Source organism: Lissotriton vulgaris, chromosome 1_1 (assembly GCF_964263255.1).
Source record: "Lissotriton vulgaris chromosome 1_1, aLisVul1.2, whole genome shotgun sequence".
Taxonomy (NCBI): domain Eukaryota; kingdom Metazoa; phylum Chordata; class Amphibia; order Caudata; family Salamandridae; genus Lissotriton; species Lissotriton vulgaris.
The window spans coordinates 213,672,095-213,692,068 of record NC_141685.1 but is presented as its reverse complement, the minus strand read 5'-3'; the positions used below and the strand labels follow the sequence as shown (position 1 = coordinate 213,692,068).

The 19,974-nt window shown below is 49.0% G+C and overlaps 1 protein-coding gene across 1 annotated transcript in view; it reads left to right on the top strand.

The window, feature by feature from the left end:
- Positions 1–17,942, top strand: part of LOC147740912 (uncharacterized) — a 63,878-nt gene extending 45,936 nt beyond the window's left edge. The window contains exon 2 of the mRNA XM_086952197.1: positions 14,441–17,942. Within this exon, the coding sequence (XP_086808323.1) occupies positions 14,441–15,796 (1,356 nt within the window). The 3' untranslated portion in view covers positions 15,797–17,942. The remainder of the gene's footprint in view (positions 1–14,440) is intronic.
- The last annotated feature ends 2,032 nt before the right edge of the window (positions 17,943–19,974 follow it).

The following is a 19,974-nucleotide window of genomic DNA, read 5'->3' as shown; positions in this document are numbered from 1 at the left end:
GCGGCAAGAGGGAAGCTCACAATCCTCGAGCTTGGGGGTCCGCAAAGATGGGCCGCGGCAGCGCCAGCAGGCTAGGACGATGGTTCACAGCGAGGAGGGCCGCGGCAGCGTCAGCAGGCTAGGACAATTGTTCACAACGCGGAGGGCCGCGGCAGCGCCAGCAGGCTACGAAGATGGTGCACGACGAGAAAGGCCGCAGCAGCGCCAGCAGGCCAAGACGATGGTTCACGTTGAAGAGGGCCGCGGCAGCGCCAGCAGGCTTCGGAGATGGTTCACAAGGAAGGGCCGCGGCAGCGCCAGCAGGCTTCGGAGATGGTTCACAAGAAAGGGCCGCGGCAGCGCCAGCAGGCCTCCAAGGATGAGTTCCTCACGGTGTCTCTCGACTCCAAGATACAACTGCCTTCCTGCTCTGGAGCTGCCCCAGTTATAGGTCTGGTCTCCTTTGATGTCCGGACCCTCGCACTTGGAGGTCGGGAGGTCCGGGATGAGGGAGTCCAGACACCCAGCAAGGGGGTGGAGCTAGCGCCCGGGGAGGCCGGGGGCGATCGACACCTGGCGGAGGGGAGCCATTGACACTCCTTCTTCCATTGACCTGCCAAGTGGTCTCTTCACCCCCTAGGTGGATGGTGGTGCCTCGATGTCGGGGCCTGGCCAGGCCCAGGGTTGGGGTCGAGCCGAAGCCACGCGGCCTTTTTATGTAGTGTCCAAAGATGGCGGCTGGGCCGGGGCAGTGGTGCTGACGGGGGCCCGGGCCAGCCAATACTGGGGTGTTCGGGGGCTGGAGTTCCGTTGTGGACGGGTCGTGGGTTGCCCCAGCGGGTTGCCGGGATGGTTCTTGTCGGGGATACAGGGAGAGCAGGGGTCCGGTCCCCGTCATGCAGGGAGGGAGCGGGCCTTCCCCGAGGCCTGTCCAACAGTGGTAATTTGCGATTTCTTGTAAATATGCACCATTGTGCATTTGTGAGGGTGGCATATGACGCACATACATGCCCATTGGGCATGTATGTGCGCCATATGCACACACATGTAATTTACAGGTGTACAGCAGGGTGTCCTTGAGACACCCCTGCACCCTTGAAATAATTCTCAAATTGCGATTAGCAAATTGCGAATTCGCAAATTGAGAATTATTTCACAGTCATTTCTATTGGCCTCCTGGCCCATAGTAATGAATGGGAAATTATTCCTTATTTGCGAATTCGCAAATTGCGAATTCGCAAATAAAGAATAATTGGAAATCGCTAAAAAATACCGATTTTGTTCATACATACATTTAGCAATTTCTAAATAGCGATTCCTTAAAATTCGCTATTTAGAAATCGCAAATGGTGATGATGATACATATGGCTCCTGGTGAAGAGACAGGCGAGCTCTATACTGTATTCTCCACTAACCCCGATAAAGTGGTGTGACTGGTTGCCTATCAATAGGGATAGAGAGGTAGTTAAGGCATTAAAGACTATTAATGTAACTAAAATTGGAGACCTATTCCTTGATGCACTGTACGCAAATGGGTCAAGACTGGGGCTGAAGATCTTGATGTCACAATCCTAGTGAGATTTCACTTCCATAGAGTGCAACATGCCTTGCAGGAGCTTCTCGGAGATGACATGACAGAGCCGCCGGAGGTCACAACCGTCTCACTTATTTAAGGATCAGAGAGTCCTTGTAGCCTAGTGTCTAGTATCTATGGTTCTGTTCTGGGCTACCACAAGAATTATTACACTAAATCGAGACTAGAGTGGCAAACTGACTTGGATATGGCTATAGATGATGACACCTGGATTCCAGCTGCGAGGCAATGCGGCGAGTCTCATTGAATGGGCGCCACAGGCTAATTCACTTCAAATTTTTACACAGGATCTATTATACACCTGCTTGCCTGCACAGATATGGATTGCGGGCTGTTGTAGTAAGGCTTACACCTGATCATTATATAACATAACATGTCTAGAAATCTGTATTATATAATAATAATAGTTAAATAGATGGTATGTGCATGCATTATGGTTTCTGACTGTCATGCCCTACTAGTGAACGTCATCCTATGTCTATTGCACTGGGATTCTAGGAACCTTGAGGTTCTTGCAGAAGATGGGGCAATAATTACATAGGTACTCTTGAAAAATTCCAATAATGTAATCACTCTTGAAAAAGATATTCTTTCACATGATATTTATTTTTCGTTATTCATCATCATATCACTTTTCTTCAATGTGATTACATTATTTGAAATTTTCAAGAGTGCAATTGGAGACATCCTCCCGTTCAGGGAGTCACACAAACCAAACGTTGAACTCGTCCTCTCACTCAGGAGGATTTACCAATTAGCACTACCACCAATCTAGCAATTGGAATAATATATACACAAGGTGTACGAAGTCCTTTTTCCATTTGGATCAAGCAATAGTTACATAAACTTTCTGTGTTTTTCCTAATTTACAAACCGATTATTTTGTTTTTAATCATTCAAAAATGGTACTGGTGCTTGGATAAATGTTCAAAAAAGGAACAACCGATATACATATCCAAGGCCTCACTTAGGCTCTATTTTAAGATGATGGAACAAATTTCTTAGCAAATCCAGGTTGTCCCAAAAATCTGTGTGGTTTGTGGATTGGATGTAGGAAAACATATGCGGGCCGACCGACACGTCCACGCAGGGGACACACATAAGAGGGCGGCCCCCTTAGTGCCACAAAATGGCACACAGGGCAGCCCAGTGTTCCACGACCCTAAAGGCTTGCCTTTGGATCGTCTGTAAGATAACCCACCATGTTGGCATATGTATATGCTAATAAACCTGTAGCGACTTTATCCCAACAAAAAGTTGTCTTGTCTGCTTATTTGCGATACATGCATGTTGCTGCGGGAGGGCTGGTGAGTAGGCCGATATTGGCACTATGACTGTTATGTTATGTTATGTTAGGATTTTGTTGAAGCGCAACAGCTGCCCCAGCAACGGGGCGTCCCGGGGGGGGGTAAGGGGTCTAGGACAGTGGGAACAGGTGGGTTTTTATTGCTTTGCGAAAAGCGGAAAGATTTTCAAGCCGACGGATGTTCGGGGGAAGGGAGTTCCAAAGTTTAGCTCCCAGGGCCAAACTTTGGAACTGTGTGACCTTCAGTTCCAAAAACAAGCGCAGAAGGTAGGATATCCTGTGTACAGTTGAAACTTCATAGCTGCACTGTCTATGTAGTTAAATGCAAATGACAGCCAGATGAATGAGATGGGATGAATGTGAACGATCGGAGGACAAACACAATATGAAACAGGAGGTAAACAACCCTGCACAAAGTCAGCGCTTTTGGTCTAGACTATCCCGAGGCGAGATTCAGCAGCATAACCATCGGAAAATGAGCATGCAATCCTCGTACCTCGAGGGCAAGCAAACAAATTAGCCTTTTCAGAGTGGGATCGGTCAGATATCACTGCAGTTTCGAGAATCCATGGCCTTGCCTGTATCAGACAATGGCGGAAAGCAATAAATTAAAACAGCGGCGGGTAAGAAACAATGATTAAAAGCAGGGATGGCCTTGGCAAACACGGTGTGGGGAATGGGAGGGGGTACAAGAAATAGTACAAAAATAAAAAATTCAAATGGCAGTACTTTGTACTCGTAGCTAAGAACAACTGAGTGAGGCACATTGTAGCTCGAGGAGGCCTGTGCAGAGCGTGGTCGTAACACCCAAGGACTGTTTCTGCTGTGTCTGTGCACGAACTGTGGGGGATGGGTGATAACTCAATGGCGGAAAGCAATTAATTAATAAACACAAGGACGGGCTTGGCAAACACTGCATGGGGAATAGGAGGGGATACAAGAAATAGTACCTGCATCAAAGCGGATGACCACTAATTAATGGGAATTAGTGTGCAGTTGAGCAGTGATGCTGAACAAAAAACAGAAGTGATGTTTCAGGTGCGAGAACCAATCAGGAGGAGGCAAAGACGAGCGACGTGGGAGTCAACCTATGGTAAGTAGAAGGTGGAGTCAAAGCTCTTTTAGTGATTATAGCATGCCCTGCATACAGCACATGCGCACTGCAAGGCTCAACCTAAAAAACACTAGAAGAAAAAATAGACCAGCAGCATAACAATGACCAAAACATAAATAAATGTTTTGTCCTTGAAGTCAGAAATAGCTTACAACTTATGGCCAAATAAATGCTTGGCCCAGCAGGCTGAGGCACAGGCTGCTTGGAGCTGACATAGATGCTTGAAATAGCAGCAGAATATCTGTTAGAATGTTACTTTTTTGATGTTTTATGAGCTTTTCTTGCACTCAAATAATATGTTGTTTTAAGATCCAAACTAAAAAATATGATCTGACATTTAGTTACTTATTGGAATTATACTTAGAGTACATACATATTCAAAATGCAAAATGTTACTGCTTCCACAATGGATTCAGAGTTCACCAAAAAGTCTCTGCCCACTCCTGAAAACATTCTCCCCATTCATTGTAATGCAGACAATGCTTAGGGTACGAAAAGAGACACAAAACAGCCAAGTCAGTAAGATAGGTGTTTTTTTACTTTGAAATCCAGTCAATGCATGTGATTTTTTTCAGAGAAGTAGTGACAGGCAGCTGCAATGTCAAGGTGGACCTTAAAATTGTATGCTCAGCACTTAAAGAGATGACTGGTCTGCAAACAAATTCTGGTGAATAGGTGACTTGTTCATAAAGCTATTGAAATGGGTTCATACAAACATGCACTTTGCTGTCCAGGATTAAATAGCTTTAGACCCCCTACATTACTGAAACAGCACTCATCACCTCCTCAGATGACATTCACATGATCCTGGAGAGAGGAGATACAGCGGCCCTTATCCTCCTGGACCTCTCCGGAAAATCTGACACACTCTCTAACACCACCCTCTGACAACTCAATGAGATTGGCATCCAAAGACCCACCGTCTGCTGCAACTACTCCTTCTTGACAGACAGAACACAAGTTGTCAGCCTAGACCATATGTTTCGGAAGCCAACAGACTCATCTGAGGAGTGCCTCAAGTTTCATCACTCAGCTCTACCCTCTTCAATGTTTGCATGACCCCTCTGTACTATATCATGTGAGCACAACATCAATATCATGTAACATGTAACTTATACTTTCCCTCTAAGTCATGACCCCCCACACATGGAACAAGTCCACCACCTGCATGACCGAAGTAGCCAACTGGATAAATGTGAACTGCCTCAAGCTGAAAACTGACAAGACAGAAGTAGTATGTTTGACTGACTAGGACGCACCATCATCTCCAGCGCCTGGAACCTCAGGATCGTCATTATTAACAGCAAGCAGGAAATTACTGCACTAGTCAACCCTGGCACCACCTCCTGCTTCCACATCCTGATGATGCTGAAAAAGAACTTAACTAGAAAAAACGTCACTTGCCATCATCATCAGAAACTGGACTAAGAAAAAATCACTCTCCATGAAGGAATCAAAGAACAACTGACCAAAAGACTGCAAACCAGGACTGCCTTAAACACTGATTGTGCCCAATGTGACAATCTTTTTTGGCGCCCCCTCCAATGACCTCCTCCTCCACTGATTCCCTCACTGTTACCCTCCAATGGTGCCCCTCATCGCTCCATAGCACCTCCCCCACATGTATTTCATTTGTTTTATCTTGCCACTCATACCAGTGTAGGGTGCCAGAACACTTTACATCTGGACTTGACTTTCTGTAACTTATTTCACCAAGGGCTTGAGGTACAGCTTGCCCGCTGCTCAAGAAGTCTCAGGAAGAATGAAGACTTCAAGATCATTTGCTATCAGCACCGGGAAATGTGTGTTTGTGCTTCAACAGAAGAAAAAGCTACCCAACACTGTCAACAATGCTGCTGCCGGCTCTCTGACCTTTTGGCACTGCAGAGCACCATCCTGCTTCGTACCGCAACCCTGGTCTCACCAACGATGCAGCCCGGTGCAGTCACCGCTCCGCTGTTTAAACCGTTACCTGAGGGCACTGTACTTCGCACAGCCTCACTTCACATCGCCGCCCTGGTATTCCAGACACCCCGCTCCAGAAACCCCGCTCCATGCTGACATCAATGCTGCTTGCCTGCCTGGGGACACCGCTCATAAGTTATTCGATGCACCACCCAGTCCCACACAACAGCCTTAGCCCACCGATGCAGGCACCATATACCCTAGATTGTCTACCGATGACAGCACTTCAGCAATAACGACAACGCTGCCTGCAGCATGACCTATTAGCACTGCACCTCACACCGGCTGACCTCACACCGCAGAATTGGTCTCACTGATGCAGATGGGTGCCGTTACTGAGCCGCTGCCTGCACCGTGACCTGAGGGCACCGCATGATGCACCACTGTGCTCTTGATTTTAACCCCACGGAGTTCAATCTGCAGTGCGTGTGACTTTCAGGGCCCGACGACTCCTGCACCGACTGCCGGGACTGACGCCTGCTGATGCTGCTTCTTCAGAGTTCATTGCAAGGTCCACGATGCCCTGCATTTCCAAGGTACTGTTTGCGGGTCTTCCCGACACCGTAGCTGGCCCGCGACGCTGGGGTTGGCCTGAACTGTTGGATTTGTTTACTCACAACATCGTGATAGCCCCGGAAGGAGCTATTGACTTCAAAGAACTGTATTTTAAGTCTATTTTTGCAATATTCATATTTTGATTAATACATGTTGCATTTTTATTGTTTTTGTCTTGTTTTTCACAGATAAATATCAGCTATTTTTCTAAAACTCATGTGGTGTCCTTTTGTAGTGTTTTCACTGTATTACTGTGTGTCAGGTGGAAATGCATTACACATTGTAGTGTTTCACTGTATTACTGTGTGTCAGGTGAAAATGCATTACAAATTGCCTCTGAGATAAGCCTGGCTGCTCATGCCAAGCTACCAAGGAGGTGAGCAGTGGTTATCTTAAAAGTGTAACCCCCTTACCCTGACTAGAAGGAATACACCTCCACCTACTAGAAACCCCCATTTCTAACAGACAGTCATTTATTTGTCTATACCTCCATGGTAATGCTTTGGCTGAAGGGGCCATAGTAATACCTGGGCTGCAGGGGAGCTGTGCTCAAGAGGAAACCATGCTTGGATCAGGCTACAGCATCATGGACCTTGTAAGGGGTTGTTGTTTGTTTGGAAATCAACAACATTTTTGTGAGCCAATTTGATTTTCCCATAAGACAAGCATGATTCATTATTAAGACGTAATTGCATAGGAAAGCATAGAGGTGAGGGTGAAGAGTTTAGAGCCAACTACTGTGACAATTTTTTTAGTGGAGTAGACAGTGTACCTACAAGTATATATTGGAGTGCTCCATTTAGTAAGATTAATATAGATTGTGGGGTTGGCACAGTTGGCCCATGTTTTGTGAAAAATGTGTTTGGCTCAGACATAGGGCTTGATTAGGATGGCGGTCTGACTAAAGCCCGACAGACATTTTTATCAGGGATGGGACTGCCTGACTAGCTGTTTGTGGTCCCGACATACGAATTACAATGCGACCGCCTTGAAGGCGGTCACAATGTGTATTCTTTGTATGGCGGAGGGTACTGTGGGCTGCAGCACACGCCGCAGTACAAAAAAACACATCTGACATATCCCTGCACCATATGTGCCTACCACATGGTGCAGGGATATGTAGGGGGGCACCATAGGTGCCCCCAGGTCTCATGTCGGGAGCCAGGGGGAGAGGGGGTCGGCTACGGGCCCTCAATGTCCCTTTCCGCCAGACTTTTCATTGTAGGTAAACAGCCATGAACCGGCCAGTGGGAAGGGACATCATAATCCTACGGCGGTGCCTGGCAGGCACGCCATCATTGTAGGGATTGCAGAGCCTCCGACGGTCTGAAGGGCTCCTTGAGCCTGTCAGTTCCGTGGTGGTCGGTCTCTCCGACCGCCAACCAACCGCCCTCCATTATAATGCGCAGGCGGTAGAGCAGGGTCTGCTGGTGGTGGGACCGCCAAAGACAGGCTGGTGGCTCCACCGTCATCGTAATGAGGCCCTAAATCTCAATAGAGCTATTAGGGGTATGTGATTTGTTTGGAAAAAAACACAACATGCTGATTGTATGATAATATGGATACATTTGTTCAATTGAGTTGACTGGATTATTCAATGTTCTGTAAATGTAATGTTATTTATATAAAATGCTACCTGCTAATAAGATGCTGGCTGTATAAGATGCTAACTTCAGCTTGCGAATAAAAGGCTGGACGAATATGGGGGCATATTTACAACAGACGGCGATAAATATTGCAAAGCACGCTGAGCGCTTTTATATTTATCGCCGTCTATCGCTGGAATTTATCGCCATGCTTGACCTATATTTACAACGCATAGCACAATGGCAATATAAATTCCAGCGATACCGGGATTCGCCGTTTTGCAGGGATCATCGCTGATTTTCCAGCGATGTCCCCTGCAAAACAGCAATATGCTTGTTGATACGGCCATGTGCTTGTAACACTAGAATCCGCCCTCCATGTTAAGTATGGGTTAGTCATGATTTCAGCAGACATTCGTTTTTGGCGAAAACAATGGTTTTCGCCCAAAACTAGCGTCTGCAAAAATGCGTGTGCCACCTTGTAAATATCACGATGTGCACATCAGCGACATTTACAAGGTTGTACTGCCCAGTGACGCCCACTTTGCATCTCTTTAGAGATGCAAAGGGAGGCATTGGAAAAAAGGCTGCTAACATGCGCTAATGCATGTTAGCACCCTCTCGTAAATAGGGTGATATTTTTATCTTTGCTTTTTTGGCTTTAAAAGGCAAAAAAGCGGAGATATGGCCCTTGTAAAAATGCAACAAGAAAACCTCTTTCAGTGAAAGGTTAGAATCTAAAGCACACCTTTGGCGATCCAAATCGCTGAATTAAAAATGAAGAAAAAAGCCAGTTGACTTTTCTGTGGGATGGTCCCAAATGTATTCAATCATAGGCTTGCATCATTTTAAGTCATATGATCAGTATTCCATATGGAAATTCATTCAAGTGAAGGTCATCAAAAAATATTAATAAAAGTGTGGGACCTCCGGTTTTCACAGTAAGGGAAAGCCGCGTTTGCTCTGACGGCGTCCCCGGTTTACTGACGGAGCCACCCAGCCCGTCTACACAGGCATGCATGCACACACACACCCCGAGGGCGGGCTCGCCTGAGGGTATAAATAAACGGGCGCGAGACCGCTCTTGGTCTTTGGCCCAGAGAAGTATCCAGCCTCTGTGTGTGTTTAACTGAAGTGTATTTAGGCCCCACTTTGTGGCATAGGTAGTCATTGCCCCGTGACTTCCGTCACCACATTGGCAACGAGGCGGGTCTCCCCATGCCTCGCCCCTGCAGAAACACGTCGGCGCGTTTTGCCTTGTGTCCGAGGTGCTCACGCCTTGCGCGTTTGACCTGGTGTGGCCGCTAGAACATCGCGGGTGCCCACACCGCAGTTGTGTTCGCGCCCGTCCGGCGCCCTGGCCTGCGTCATCTACCGGCTGTGAACGGCTACCCTGAGCCCAAATCCTCCTGCCCCACCAGCGCGCCTGCCCCGGCGCTCAGGTGAGACCTCCCGGGGTAGAGGCGCCTGCCCGCGTTCACTTCCCGGCCTTGCGCTGCACCGCGCATTATATACAGGGCCCGTCCCCACTCTCCTGTGGCCTGTGCTCGTACCTAGACCCACATGGTTCGGCCCCCGCGGGATTGGCGCTTGATATGCTTGTGTCCCAGTGCCCCCCCTGCGGGTAGTGACACCAGCGGCCCAGCGCCTGGCCCCAGCACCGGCAGGCACGTACTGCAGCGGCCCACAGAGTCACGCTCCCCACCCCCCGGCTGTGGGTGCGGGGACAGCCTGGGGACAACATCAACGGGAAGGAGGGGGGGCACTCATCAGCAAGGCTACGCCCATGCGTCACACTCCAGGCATCCAGCTACGCTGCAAGACACAGGACGTCCCCTGCCTTAGTACCACGCCCGGAGCTGCACAGTGCACCTGGTCGCGCCCGCAGGGCATAGATACCACCCCAGTGGCTCCAGGTGGCAGCCTATCCTGCGCCAGCCCAAAAAGATAGAGGAGCGACACAGCAGCGCCCAGGCACCGGGAGTCCCCGCTGGGCCACATGGCCAGATAGCCCACAAGATATCCGCTACTGCCACCACTGGGGGCGCTGCATCGTCAACAGCAGAGCCCATCAGCCAGCTGTGCCTCAGAATCCTGCGCCTCAACAAGCTGCGGCAAGTGAAACGGCCCTTGCTCATCTGCTATGGTGGAGCCGAACTCTACGACCTCTTCGAGACGCTACCGGACAGACGCAATGATGATGACTACACCGGATCGGTTAACACCCTGAATCGCCATTTTGACCCGCAAATCAACCCTGACTACGAGTGGTTCAAATTGCGTCAGGCCCGCCAAGGAGAGACTGAGACCGTCAACGCCTACTATGCCCGGCTACGGAAACTTGCCACAGCCTGATCAAAGGTTAGAGATACGTGCAAAGCTCATTCAAGGCTGCAGGTCTGTCCACCTCAGGCACCTCATACTCAGGCAACCCCGCATCTCGCTTGATGAAATCCTTGTCCTCGCCAGATCTCACGAACTGTCCAACGCACGCGGGGATGAGATGGAGGCTGATCTGAACCATCCGGGAACGGTGGCACGCGCGTCAGTGGTCAAGGAAGACAGACTTGGCGCGATCCGCAAATGACCGCAAACACCAAGAGGGGTCACAGACCGCACAGAGCTCCACGTGCGGCAACTTTGGGATGGACCACCCAGCTGGAGGAAGGTGTTACGCAAAAGGGAAGACATGCTCCCACTGTGGAAAGCTTAACCACTTTGCAAAGGTATGCTGAAGCAGCGGCGGTCGTCGTCCCAATCCTGGCGTGAAGGGGCTCGCTCAGAGCGTGCGCCAGCTAATGCTAGAAGAGCAGGGCCCCTGCAGTGACACGTCGCACTCCGCGTTCAACCTGGAGGACGATGATGACAATGTATTTTTCGTGTCATTTGTCTGCAGAGAAGGCTCCAGAAGCAGTGAAAAGAGAAAGACACTTGACGCCCACGATGGACGACATAGTCGCGGATCTAAACGGAGTCCGTTAGTTCACCAAGTTGGATCTCAACGCAGGGTACCACCAATTGGAGCTCCACCCAGACAGCCGCAACATCACTACATTCTCGACACATGTCGGCCTACGCCGATACAAAAGTTTTGGCGTTTCCTCGGCTGCTGAGGTTTTTCAGAACGCAATAAGAGAAACACTGTCAGGGCTGTCAGGCGTTATCAACTTAAGTGATGACTTTCTGGTCTTCTCCAAGACACTGGAAGAGCATCACATCCACCTCAGAGCCACTCTTCAAAGCCTGGCAGACCACGGCCTCACACTGCACAAAGCCACGTGTTCTTTTTACCAAGAATCTGTGGATTTTTTTGGTTACATCTTCTCAAGAGAAGGGTTATGTGTCAACCCAAAAAAGGCAGAAGTTATCCGCTCGGCGCCAAGACCGACGTTTGCGACAGAAGTCAGAAGCTTCTTAGGGACGGCGACTTACTGTGGCCACTTTATCCCCAACCTGGCATCCCTCTCCGAACCTCTTCGGCTCCTAACCAAGGCTGGCCAACCCTGGACATGGTCTGCAAAGGAAGATGATGCGTTTGCAGCGGTCAAGAATGCCCTCATTCACGACAAAGTCATGGCATACTTTCGCCCCAACAGACGCACTGAGGTCGTTGTGGATGCAAGCCCTGTTGGTTTGGGGGCTGTTCTCATGTAAGAAACGGAGGTCCGGGAGTGGATGCCCACCCCGTATGCCAGCCGGGCGCTGACAGCCACGGAGATGCGCTATGCGCAGATTGAACGGGAGGCTCTGGCAATCAAATGGGCGTGCCAGCATTTTCCCTTATACCTATATGGCCACGAGTTTCGGGTGGTCACGGACCACAAGCTGCTGGTACCACTGTTTGCGGGGACCGCCAGGCTCGCCCCTCCGCTGATAGAGAGGTGGGCCGTCCAGCTGTAGACATATCTCTTCGACATTATCTTTTGACCAGGTGCCGACAACCCGGCGGATTTTCTATCGCGCCACCTGAACGACGCACCTCTCACTCCAATGCAGGGGGAGACGCAGGAAGTCAAAGAGTTTGTCCGGATGATATCGCAGGAAGCATGCCTTGTTGCACTCACACTGGAGGACATCGGTAGAGCAACTGAAGAACACGAGTGCCTCAGCAAGGTGAAAGCCACGTTGGTGGACCGGAGCTGGAAACGATTCCAGGATGGCGTCAGCACTCTCACTGCCGAAGAAAAGGCATTCAGGCAGCAAGTCTGGAGCGCCCAGAGTGAAGTCAGCGAGGGACCTCCGGGGTTTTTCCGCGAGGTACGGCCATTGTGGTCCCCACAGCCCTTCAGAAAGAGGTAGTACGACTAGCGCATCAAGGACACCAGGGAGCATCCAAAACCAAGGCACGGTTACGCAGCAAAGTGTGGTTTCCTGGAATGGACACGGCGGTGGAAGAAGAGGTGCGCAACTGTCACTCGTGCACCATCACAAGCCAGGATCCAACGCCACACCCGGTGATCACGGAGGACCCATGCCAGGAGCCGTGGTCAAAGCTGAGCATTGACCTTGGGTCATTCCCGGATGGGAGCAACACTCGTGCTCATAGACTCTAATTCGCGATTTCCAATAGTGGAGGTGGTGCCCTCCACAGCATTCACACACGTCAAGATAGTTTAGGATCGGACATTTGTGATGATGGGCCTACCCGAGGAGATAGGTTCAGACAACGGTCCGCCGTTTCAGGGCAAAGACTTTCAGACATATCTGGCGTTAAGAGGTATCCACCACAGGAAGATCACCCCACAGTGGCCTCAGGCTAACGAAGAAGTTGAGAGGTTTATGCGCACGCTGAACCGTGCCCTTCGAATTGGGGTCGAGAAAGGAGAAGAAGCGGAGGAATGCTTATCTCAATTCCTTAGCGCGTACCGGCAGACGCCTCATTGCACCACCAGATGCACCCGGCACACCTACTGTTCCGGAAAATCCCCATAGACTGCGTGCCGACGGGTCCCACCTGAAACCCACCTCAGTTGGATCAGAACGCCACCCAGAACAGAAGACAACTCACCAATGACCGAGCCAGTCGGGCTCGAAGGGCTAGACCCATGTCCCTCGTGGTCGGGGACAGATTGGTTCTCAAAGACCGGGACCCGAACAGTAATTATCGCACCCCGTATGAACCGGAGGTATGGGAGATCGTCAACATCCAAGGGACCATGGTATCGGTAGCCAGAGGCACGCAAGCAGTCACAAGGAACGCGTCATGGTTCAAACAAGTCCCAAGAGAGTGGGAAGCCGCCGGACAGCCATCTGAAAATGTAGAGTATGAGGAGGATGGCCCCTCATGTGCTGAGACACCACAGTGCCAAAGCGGAGTGGCGGTAACCCCCGTCAGCCAAGAGGGCATCCCGGGAAGCCCCAGAGACCCTGCGGAACGCTCTGAGACATCGGAAGCCAGCGGAAATCCCCGGAGTCAGATATACAGTCTCCGACCCAATCCGATTCCCAGCCAAAGACTAAAGGACTATGCCTGGTGCCTGGGCCAGGCTCGAGGATCGCCCTAGGCGGGACTATGTATCCGTGAGTTTGGAGGGATGTACTGACGGAGCCACCGGCCCGTCCACACACGCATGCATGCACACACACACCCCGAGGGTGGGTTTGCCGGAGGGTATAAATAAACGGGCGCGAGACCGCTTGTGGTCTTCGGCCCAGAGAAGTAGCCAGCCTCTGTGTGTGTTTTATTGAAGTGTATTTAGGCCCCACTTTGTAGCATAGGTAGTCATTGCTCTGTGACTTCCGTCATCACACCCTGTACCTTGGTTTACTTGCGTGACCCGCTCCCCTGAAGAAGAGCTACGTCCTCGAAATGCATCGGGACATATTTCTAACGTGTTAGCATCATGCTAATGGATTAATAATATTTTTTGATGACCTTCACCAGAATGAATTTCCAGATGGAATACTGATCATATGACTTAATATGATTCAAACCTATGATTGAATAAATTTGGGACCATCCTACAGAAAAGTCAACCAGCTTTTTTCTTCATTTTTAATTCAGCGATTTGGATCGCCAAAGGTGTGCTTTAGATTCTAACCTTTCATGGAAAGAGGTTTTCTTGTTGCATCACGTTTTGGTACCTCTATGAACAGGAGGTAATCATCTTAAGCACCCTAGCCATTCGAAAATTCAATTACCAATACACATTTGATTACCTGGAGTGCAGCGGTTCACCAGTTTTTTTGATACCTTGTAAATATGCCCCAGAATGCTTTACTCAGTCTGCAAATAAAAAGCAGGCAGAATATATTTTCAGTGTTTTTGTAATCCACTGTGAATGTCACGCTGTTTTTACTGTAAACTCTTGAATAAGTGTTTCTATGGCTTTTTATTCCAGCTCATTCGCAACGACCTTCCTGGGGAAATGCTGGCAGAGAGGGAGATATCGGATGACCTGCGGCTCAGCCTGAAAGAGAGTCAGGCCATTAACGACGACTACAAAGATTCTTATTTCGACCGGGGTCACTTATTCCCCAACTCCTTTCAGGAAACAAACCGCAGAGACTCCACCTTCACTCTCACCAACGCTGTGCCCATGGACCCCTGCTTCAACAGAGTCACGTGGTCCAAACTGGAGAAGGAGCTCAAATCCCAGTTACTCTCAAACTGTGTGAATGTGAACGGCTTACCCTACCTGGTGACAGGGTCAGTGCCGAACCAAAACAGGAAAATACCTGTCTTTGATCCAGAGGACACAGCGCCACCTGCAGGTCAAAACCAGGACTACAGCAGGGTTTCTGTGCCCAGCCACGTGTGGACCGCCGTGTGCTGTGATCACGGGGATGAAAATAAGAAATTCTCTTTGGCGTTTCTAGGCGAGAACAAGGCTGAAGGCGATATCGAAACTCTTTTTGTGCAAGAGCTGGCAGCCAGGCTGCAAACTCTGTATGCTTCTCGCGACAATATTGCCATTTTTAGTGACCTTTGTGAGGGCACGGATAAGAAGCTTAGGGACAAAATCTCATCAGACATTAAGAATAACATTTTAAGTGGGCATATCAAAATAGACCGGGCCTTAGAAAGAAAGAGGGCAGCAGATAATCTTGCTCAGAGATCCAGTTCAGCACAAAAACAAGTGAAGACCTCTACCGGCACTACCGTCTCACTGCAGCTCCCAAATTACTCTGTGTGGGCTAAAGTTCGCACCAGCGAACCTGGGTACGTCTGTGTGCTCTCCACCGTGGGATGGGTCGCCTACCAGGACCACACCCTTGTCCACGACGAGTTCAGAAAAATACGTAAAAGGAGCGCAGCCTCTGAAACGGAGGGTCCCGTTTGTCTTGTGCAGGAGAAGGCCGCGCTTCCATCACCAGCCTTGGGAGAACAATGTGTCAATGATGTTTGTAGTAACAAGAACGAACGCTACAGCTGGTGCTGGATGGCTACGAGCTGGGCTTACTGCTGCACAGAGCAATGCGAATTAAACGAGGAGAATGGGGAATACGAGTGCCAAAGCTCCTCTTATGGTAAAGTGCCCTGCTCCCCTCAGTACTCCAGCGTGACAGCTGCCGGGGGGGCCTGCCGCAGGGACCACCCATGTGGGAGGTATGGACAGCCCTATTACTGGTGTTATACAGATTATGAGGGGGGGTGGAACCGCTGCTGTTCTCCAAAGCACCCCTGTGGGTCGAGGGGACAAAACCACTGCGCCGCCGAAGATTCAGGGGGTAGCTCAGTCTGGTGCCACATGTAGGCCAGAGATGCCGGTCAGAGATAAATCCAAACACTTGCACAAATAGGTGATTGTATTTGTGAGGTGTTTGAATTCTTCATCACTATATAGTTTTGAATATTTGGGGCTCATTGCATGTGCCGAAAATGTCAGGATCTCTGGGTCCTCTCGCAGACATATTTTGGACTTCGTTGCATGTTTATGGGATGGCCTGCAGTGGGGAAGCCGTGATGTGTAGTAAATCTCAGCTTTGGAATCCGTCCTCTGCATGCCTCGTAACCGTAAACACTGGTGCCTGGCTCACTGATTTCCACATCCATGCTAGTCTGCTTTCTCTACTAAATTCCAACGGCTTTTCACAGACAAAATTGCTTCAGAAAAAAAATATGAAGGCGTGGGTTTTCCCGCGTCATTTGTAATCCTGATTTGAAACAAATGTCCACTTGAATCGAGATTAGAAGGAAATTGATAACGAGGGCTCTGTCCTTGAAAAAGTCAGCCGAAAGGAGGTGAAAACATGTGAAAATCGGAGCAGAAACTCGAGAATCCAGCAGTTATTCCTCATCCTATTACGAGTTTGCAGACGTGGTTTTACCAGACCCGGAGTATCCAATGCCACATGGTGTGGTAATTACAAGGCGTGGTGTTTCAGCACCATTACAAGTTTTCCCACTCAGAAGTGGAATCGCTGCTGGAACTGGGGTATGCGCACCCATTTCCTCATCCTTTCACCTCATTCACAGGACTCTTCTACAGATATAAGGTGCAGGTTTCCCCCCCTTAACTCTTAGGGGCCTTTTTAAGAGTTTGGCAGGTTTGGGAGCGTGCCCTCTCCACACTGCCAAACCCTTGTACCAATCCCCTGCCAGATGAAGAGTTTTCTCCTGTCTGGCGCGCCGTTCTCTGGAGTTCCTAGGGCGGCGCCTATGAAATAGGCCACACAATGAGAGGTCAAAGGCAGTACCTGCATGGCATAGACTGCTGCAGTTAATTCCGTCCAGGTACTGGAGTGCAGGCACACAGGGGGGCACAAGCTGTGCACCCCTGTGTGCACCCACATCCATGGCGTAAGGAACAAGGGGGCGCAGTCACACCGCCATGAAAAGAGTGGCATTGAGGAAACTCGTAATATCCTTGGCAGGCTGCAGCGGCCCCATCAAGCATATTGTGGCCTCCGGTCTCTGCCCACATTGGGATTATCAATCATTTTTAATAGACCCGAAGTGGAAACATTGTAACAGTGTGGTGATCCTGCACTTGCTAATTAACATACCCCATGGTAGTAATGGACGGGTAAGCCTGAGAGCGTGCATGGCTGAGAGGCGGGTAAATGTGTAGCCATGGACCCACTGGCAGCAGAAGGGTGCTCATGGCTCTCTCTTCTGCTGCTCAGTCCTTCGCCCGCCCAACCATTGAGCCATCTACATGCCCAGCCACTCACAAATTCGTCCATTTATGAACTCACCAAACCATTAATTCACCCTTCCTTTACCTCATTCTATCATTCAAACCACATATATTGGAGAGGCTCAACTGCTCCTAACTCAGGCTGAACAGGCATTTCCAGCCACTTACAAAACGGTACATTAAACAAGGTTCACATGGTTACTGCACCTATATAAACAAAATCAACAAATGAAAGCATTATTTATGGCAACAACATTTTTTTGTGAAATGCGATTTTAAAATACATTCTGCCTGAATGCTAGTGGGTTGGAGAAATTGAGCTGTTAAATATGTAAGGTACAAGACATATAGATAAATGTATCTGAATGCCCATCCTGAGGGGAAAATGAAAGGATTATACAACACCATTATAATTAATTTGAACGTTATGCATACGTTTTACCTGCTTCCCATGTGATTCGAAACGTATTCACCATTTTATGTCACAAGGTGGATAAGTCGAAAATAAACATATATTTCAAATGTGCGTCATGTAATGAAAAACTTTTTTATTTCATTAATAAAGATTACTTAACTGAAAATGATTGTCTGGCTCAATGTACTAAATTGAAAAGTGACAAAATTAAAGAGCAAGATATACAGAGTATTTAGGTACATGCTTTTCTTTTTATGGATCTGGACAGAAGAAAATAAACCTTAAGCCCTGAATGTTTTATAATTGCTTTGGTCGACTAAGGAAAACAAATGCAATTGAAAAGCTTATAGCTCTCGATTATTGAATACCATACTTCTAGTTAACCAAATATTCTTCTTCTCTTCTTTTCCTGTTTATCTCCTTTTTCTCATCTTTACTGTCCCCTTTTCTTACTCTCGTTTTGTTTAGTAGTTTGGTGTGTGATTTCTGTTTTGTAAGACTTTTTTCCGATATTCTTTCTTTTCATTTGATTCTTTTTTATTGTATTTATTTTTTGCTTACCTCTATTTTTACTCTTCATTTGCTAATGTTGTGGGTTTTTAAGTCGTACATGCTCCTATGAAGAATCTTAAAAAGATGATACAGTTCAATTAATTCAAACCCATATTTTCGGACCAATATTTTCATATGGTGTTGGTCTTCAAAACAGGTTAAAAGCTGGAGGCAGAACTGAAATGACCATGGGCCAGATGTAGGAGCCCAAATACCGGTCGGTAACGGCCGATTTCGGCCTTTACTGACCAGTATTTGGGTATTGTAATGTAGGGGGCTAGAAAATTACAAAATCCGTATATTTACCGATTCAGTAAATTTACCGATTCGGTAAAATACCAAATCGATAAATATACCGATTCTGTAATTCAATATGTAGGTGGCACAGTTTACAGTGCCACAGGCCCTTAGAAATTCGTAATTTACCACCCAATACTATTGGGTGGTAAATTACGAATTTCTGTGTACATGCACATCAGTGCATGTACACCTGTGCCTAAGGGCATGTATGGTGTCACATGGCACACAAGCCAGAAACAGGGGTGCAACAGGGTGTCAAAGTGACACCCTGTCCCCCTTGGAAATTCGGTATTGTTACCGATTCGGTAATTACCGAATCGGTATTTGCTATTGAATCCTATGGGCTTCAAGGCCCATAGGAATCAATGGCAAATACTGATTCGATAATTACCGAATCGGTAATTACCGAATCTTACCGATTCGGTACTTTTACCGATTTCTTTTCCTACATACAGCCTGATTCATGTACGGGCCGTTTTGCGTGTCCCTAATAGCGATTCATAGCGAATCGCTATTGAGGACACGCAAAACGGCATTCATGTATTTTCATGAGAAAAAATAGCGACTCGCACGCGGGCGCAAATGCCGTTAGCGACCTACAAAAAACGCAGACAAATCGCAATTTCCGCCCACCAGCGATCGGGATTGCGACACGCAATCCCGATCGCACGGGATAGCGACTCGCAATCCCGTGCGATCGGGATTGCGTGTCGCATTATCGCGGGATCCGGAAATACGGGATTACGCATTCGGAGCACCGTGATGACGTCACAACCAGGAAGCTGCCAAATCGCACCTCCAAACACCACAGTGACGCATTCATCCGACTCGACTCCACGGAAAGCAGCCGCCTAACCGCCGATAGCGACTCCCGACCCGGCAGAAATTGCGCCCGCCATGGCTGAAGAACCACTGCCCGGCCCCAGCAACAGCGCTAGCCGAAAGCGCAAGCTGAAATTCTCCGAGTCGGAGTTGGAGAGCCTAATTGAAGGGGTGGTGGCCCACCACACCCAGCTGTTTGGTGCAAACTCAAGGAGGGTCCCCGAACAGGAGAAGAGGAGGATCTGGGTGGGGATTGCCTCCAGCGTGAACGCAGTTGGCGTAGCGGCAAGGTCGGTGGAAGAAATCAAGAAGCGCTGGTACGACCTCCGAGGGCGTGCCAAGGAGAGGGTGGCGGCGCGTCTCGGAGAGTCATCAGGCACCGGAGGTGGTGGACCGACTGTCCCACCCAACACCCCCCTGGAGGACCAGGTTGAGGACACTCTGGAGAGGGAGGCGTGTGTTGGTGTGATCTCCCTGGACTCCTCCCGCCCAACCCACAACACCCAAGGTAAGTGGCATGCGACTGCGACCCTGTCCCTAATGACCGTCCCTGCCCAAATAGGCTCACTCATTGGCCCTTAATCATGCCTATGTTGAGCATCAGGAAATGCCCTGAGGCATAGTGGGAGACGTAGTATGTCCACAATGTAGTTGTACCACTATGCGGCCTGAAAGGTGCCTAAGCGCACATATCCACAGCCAT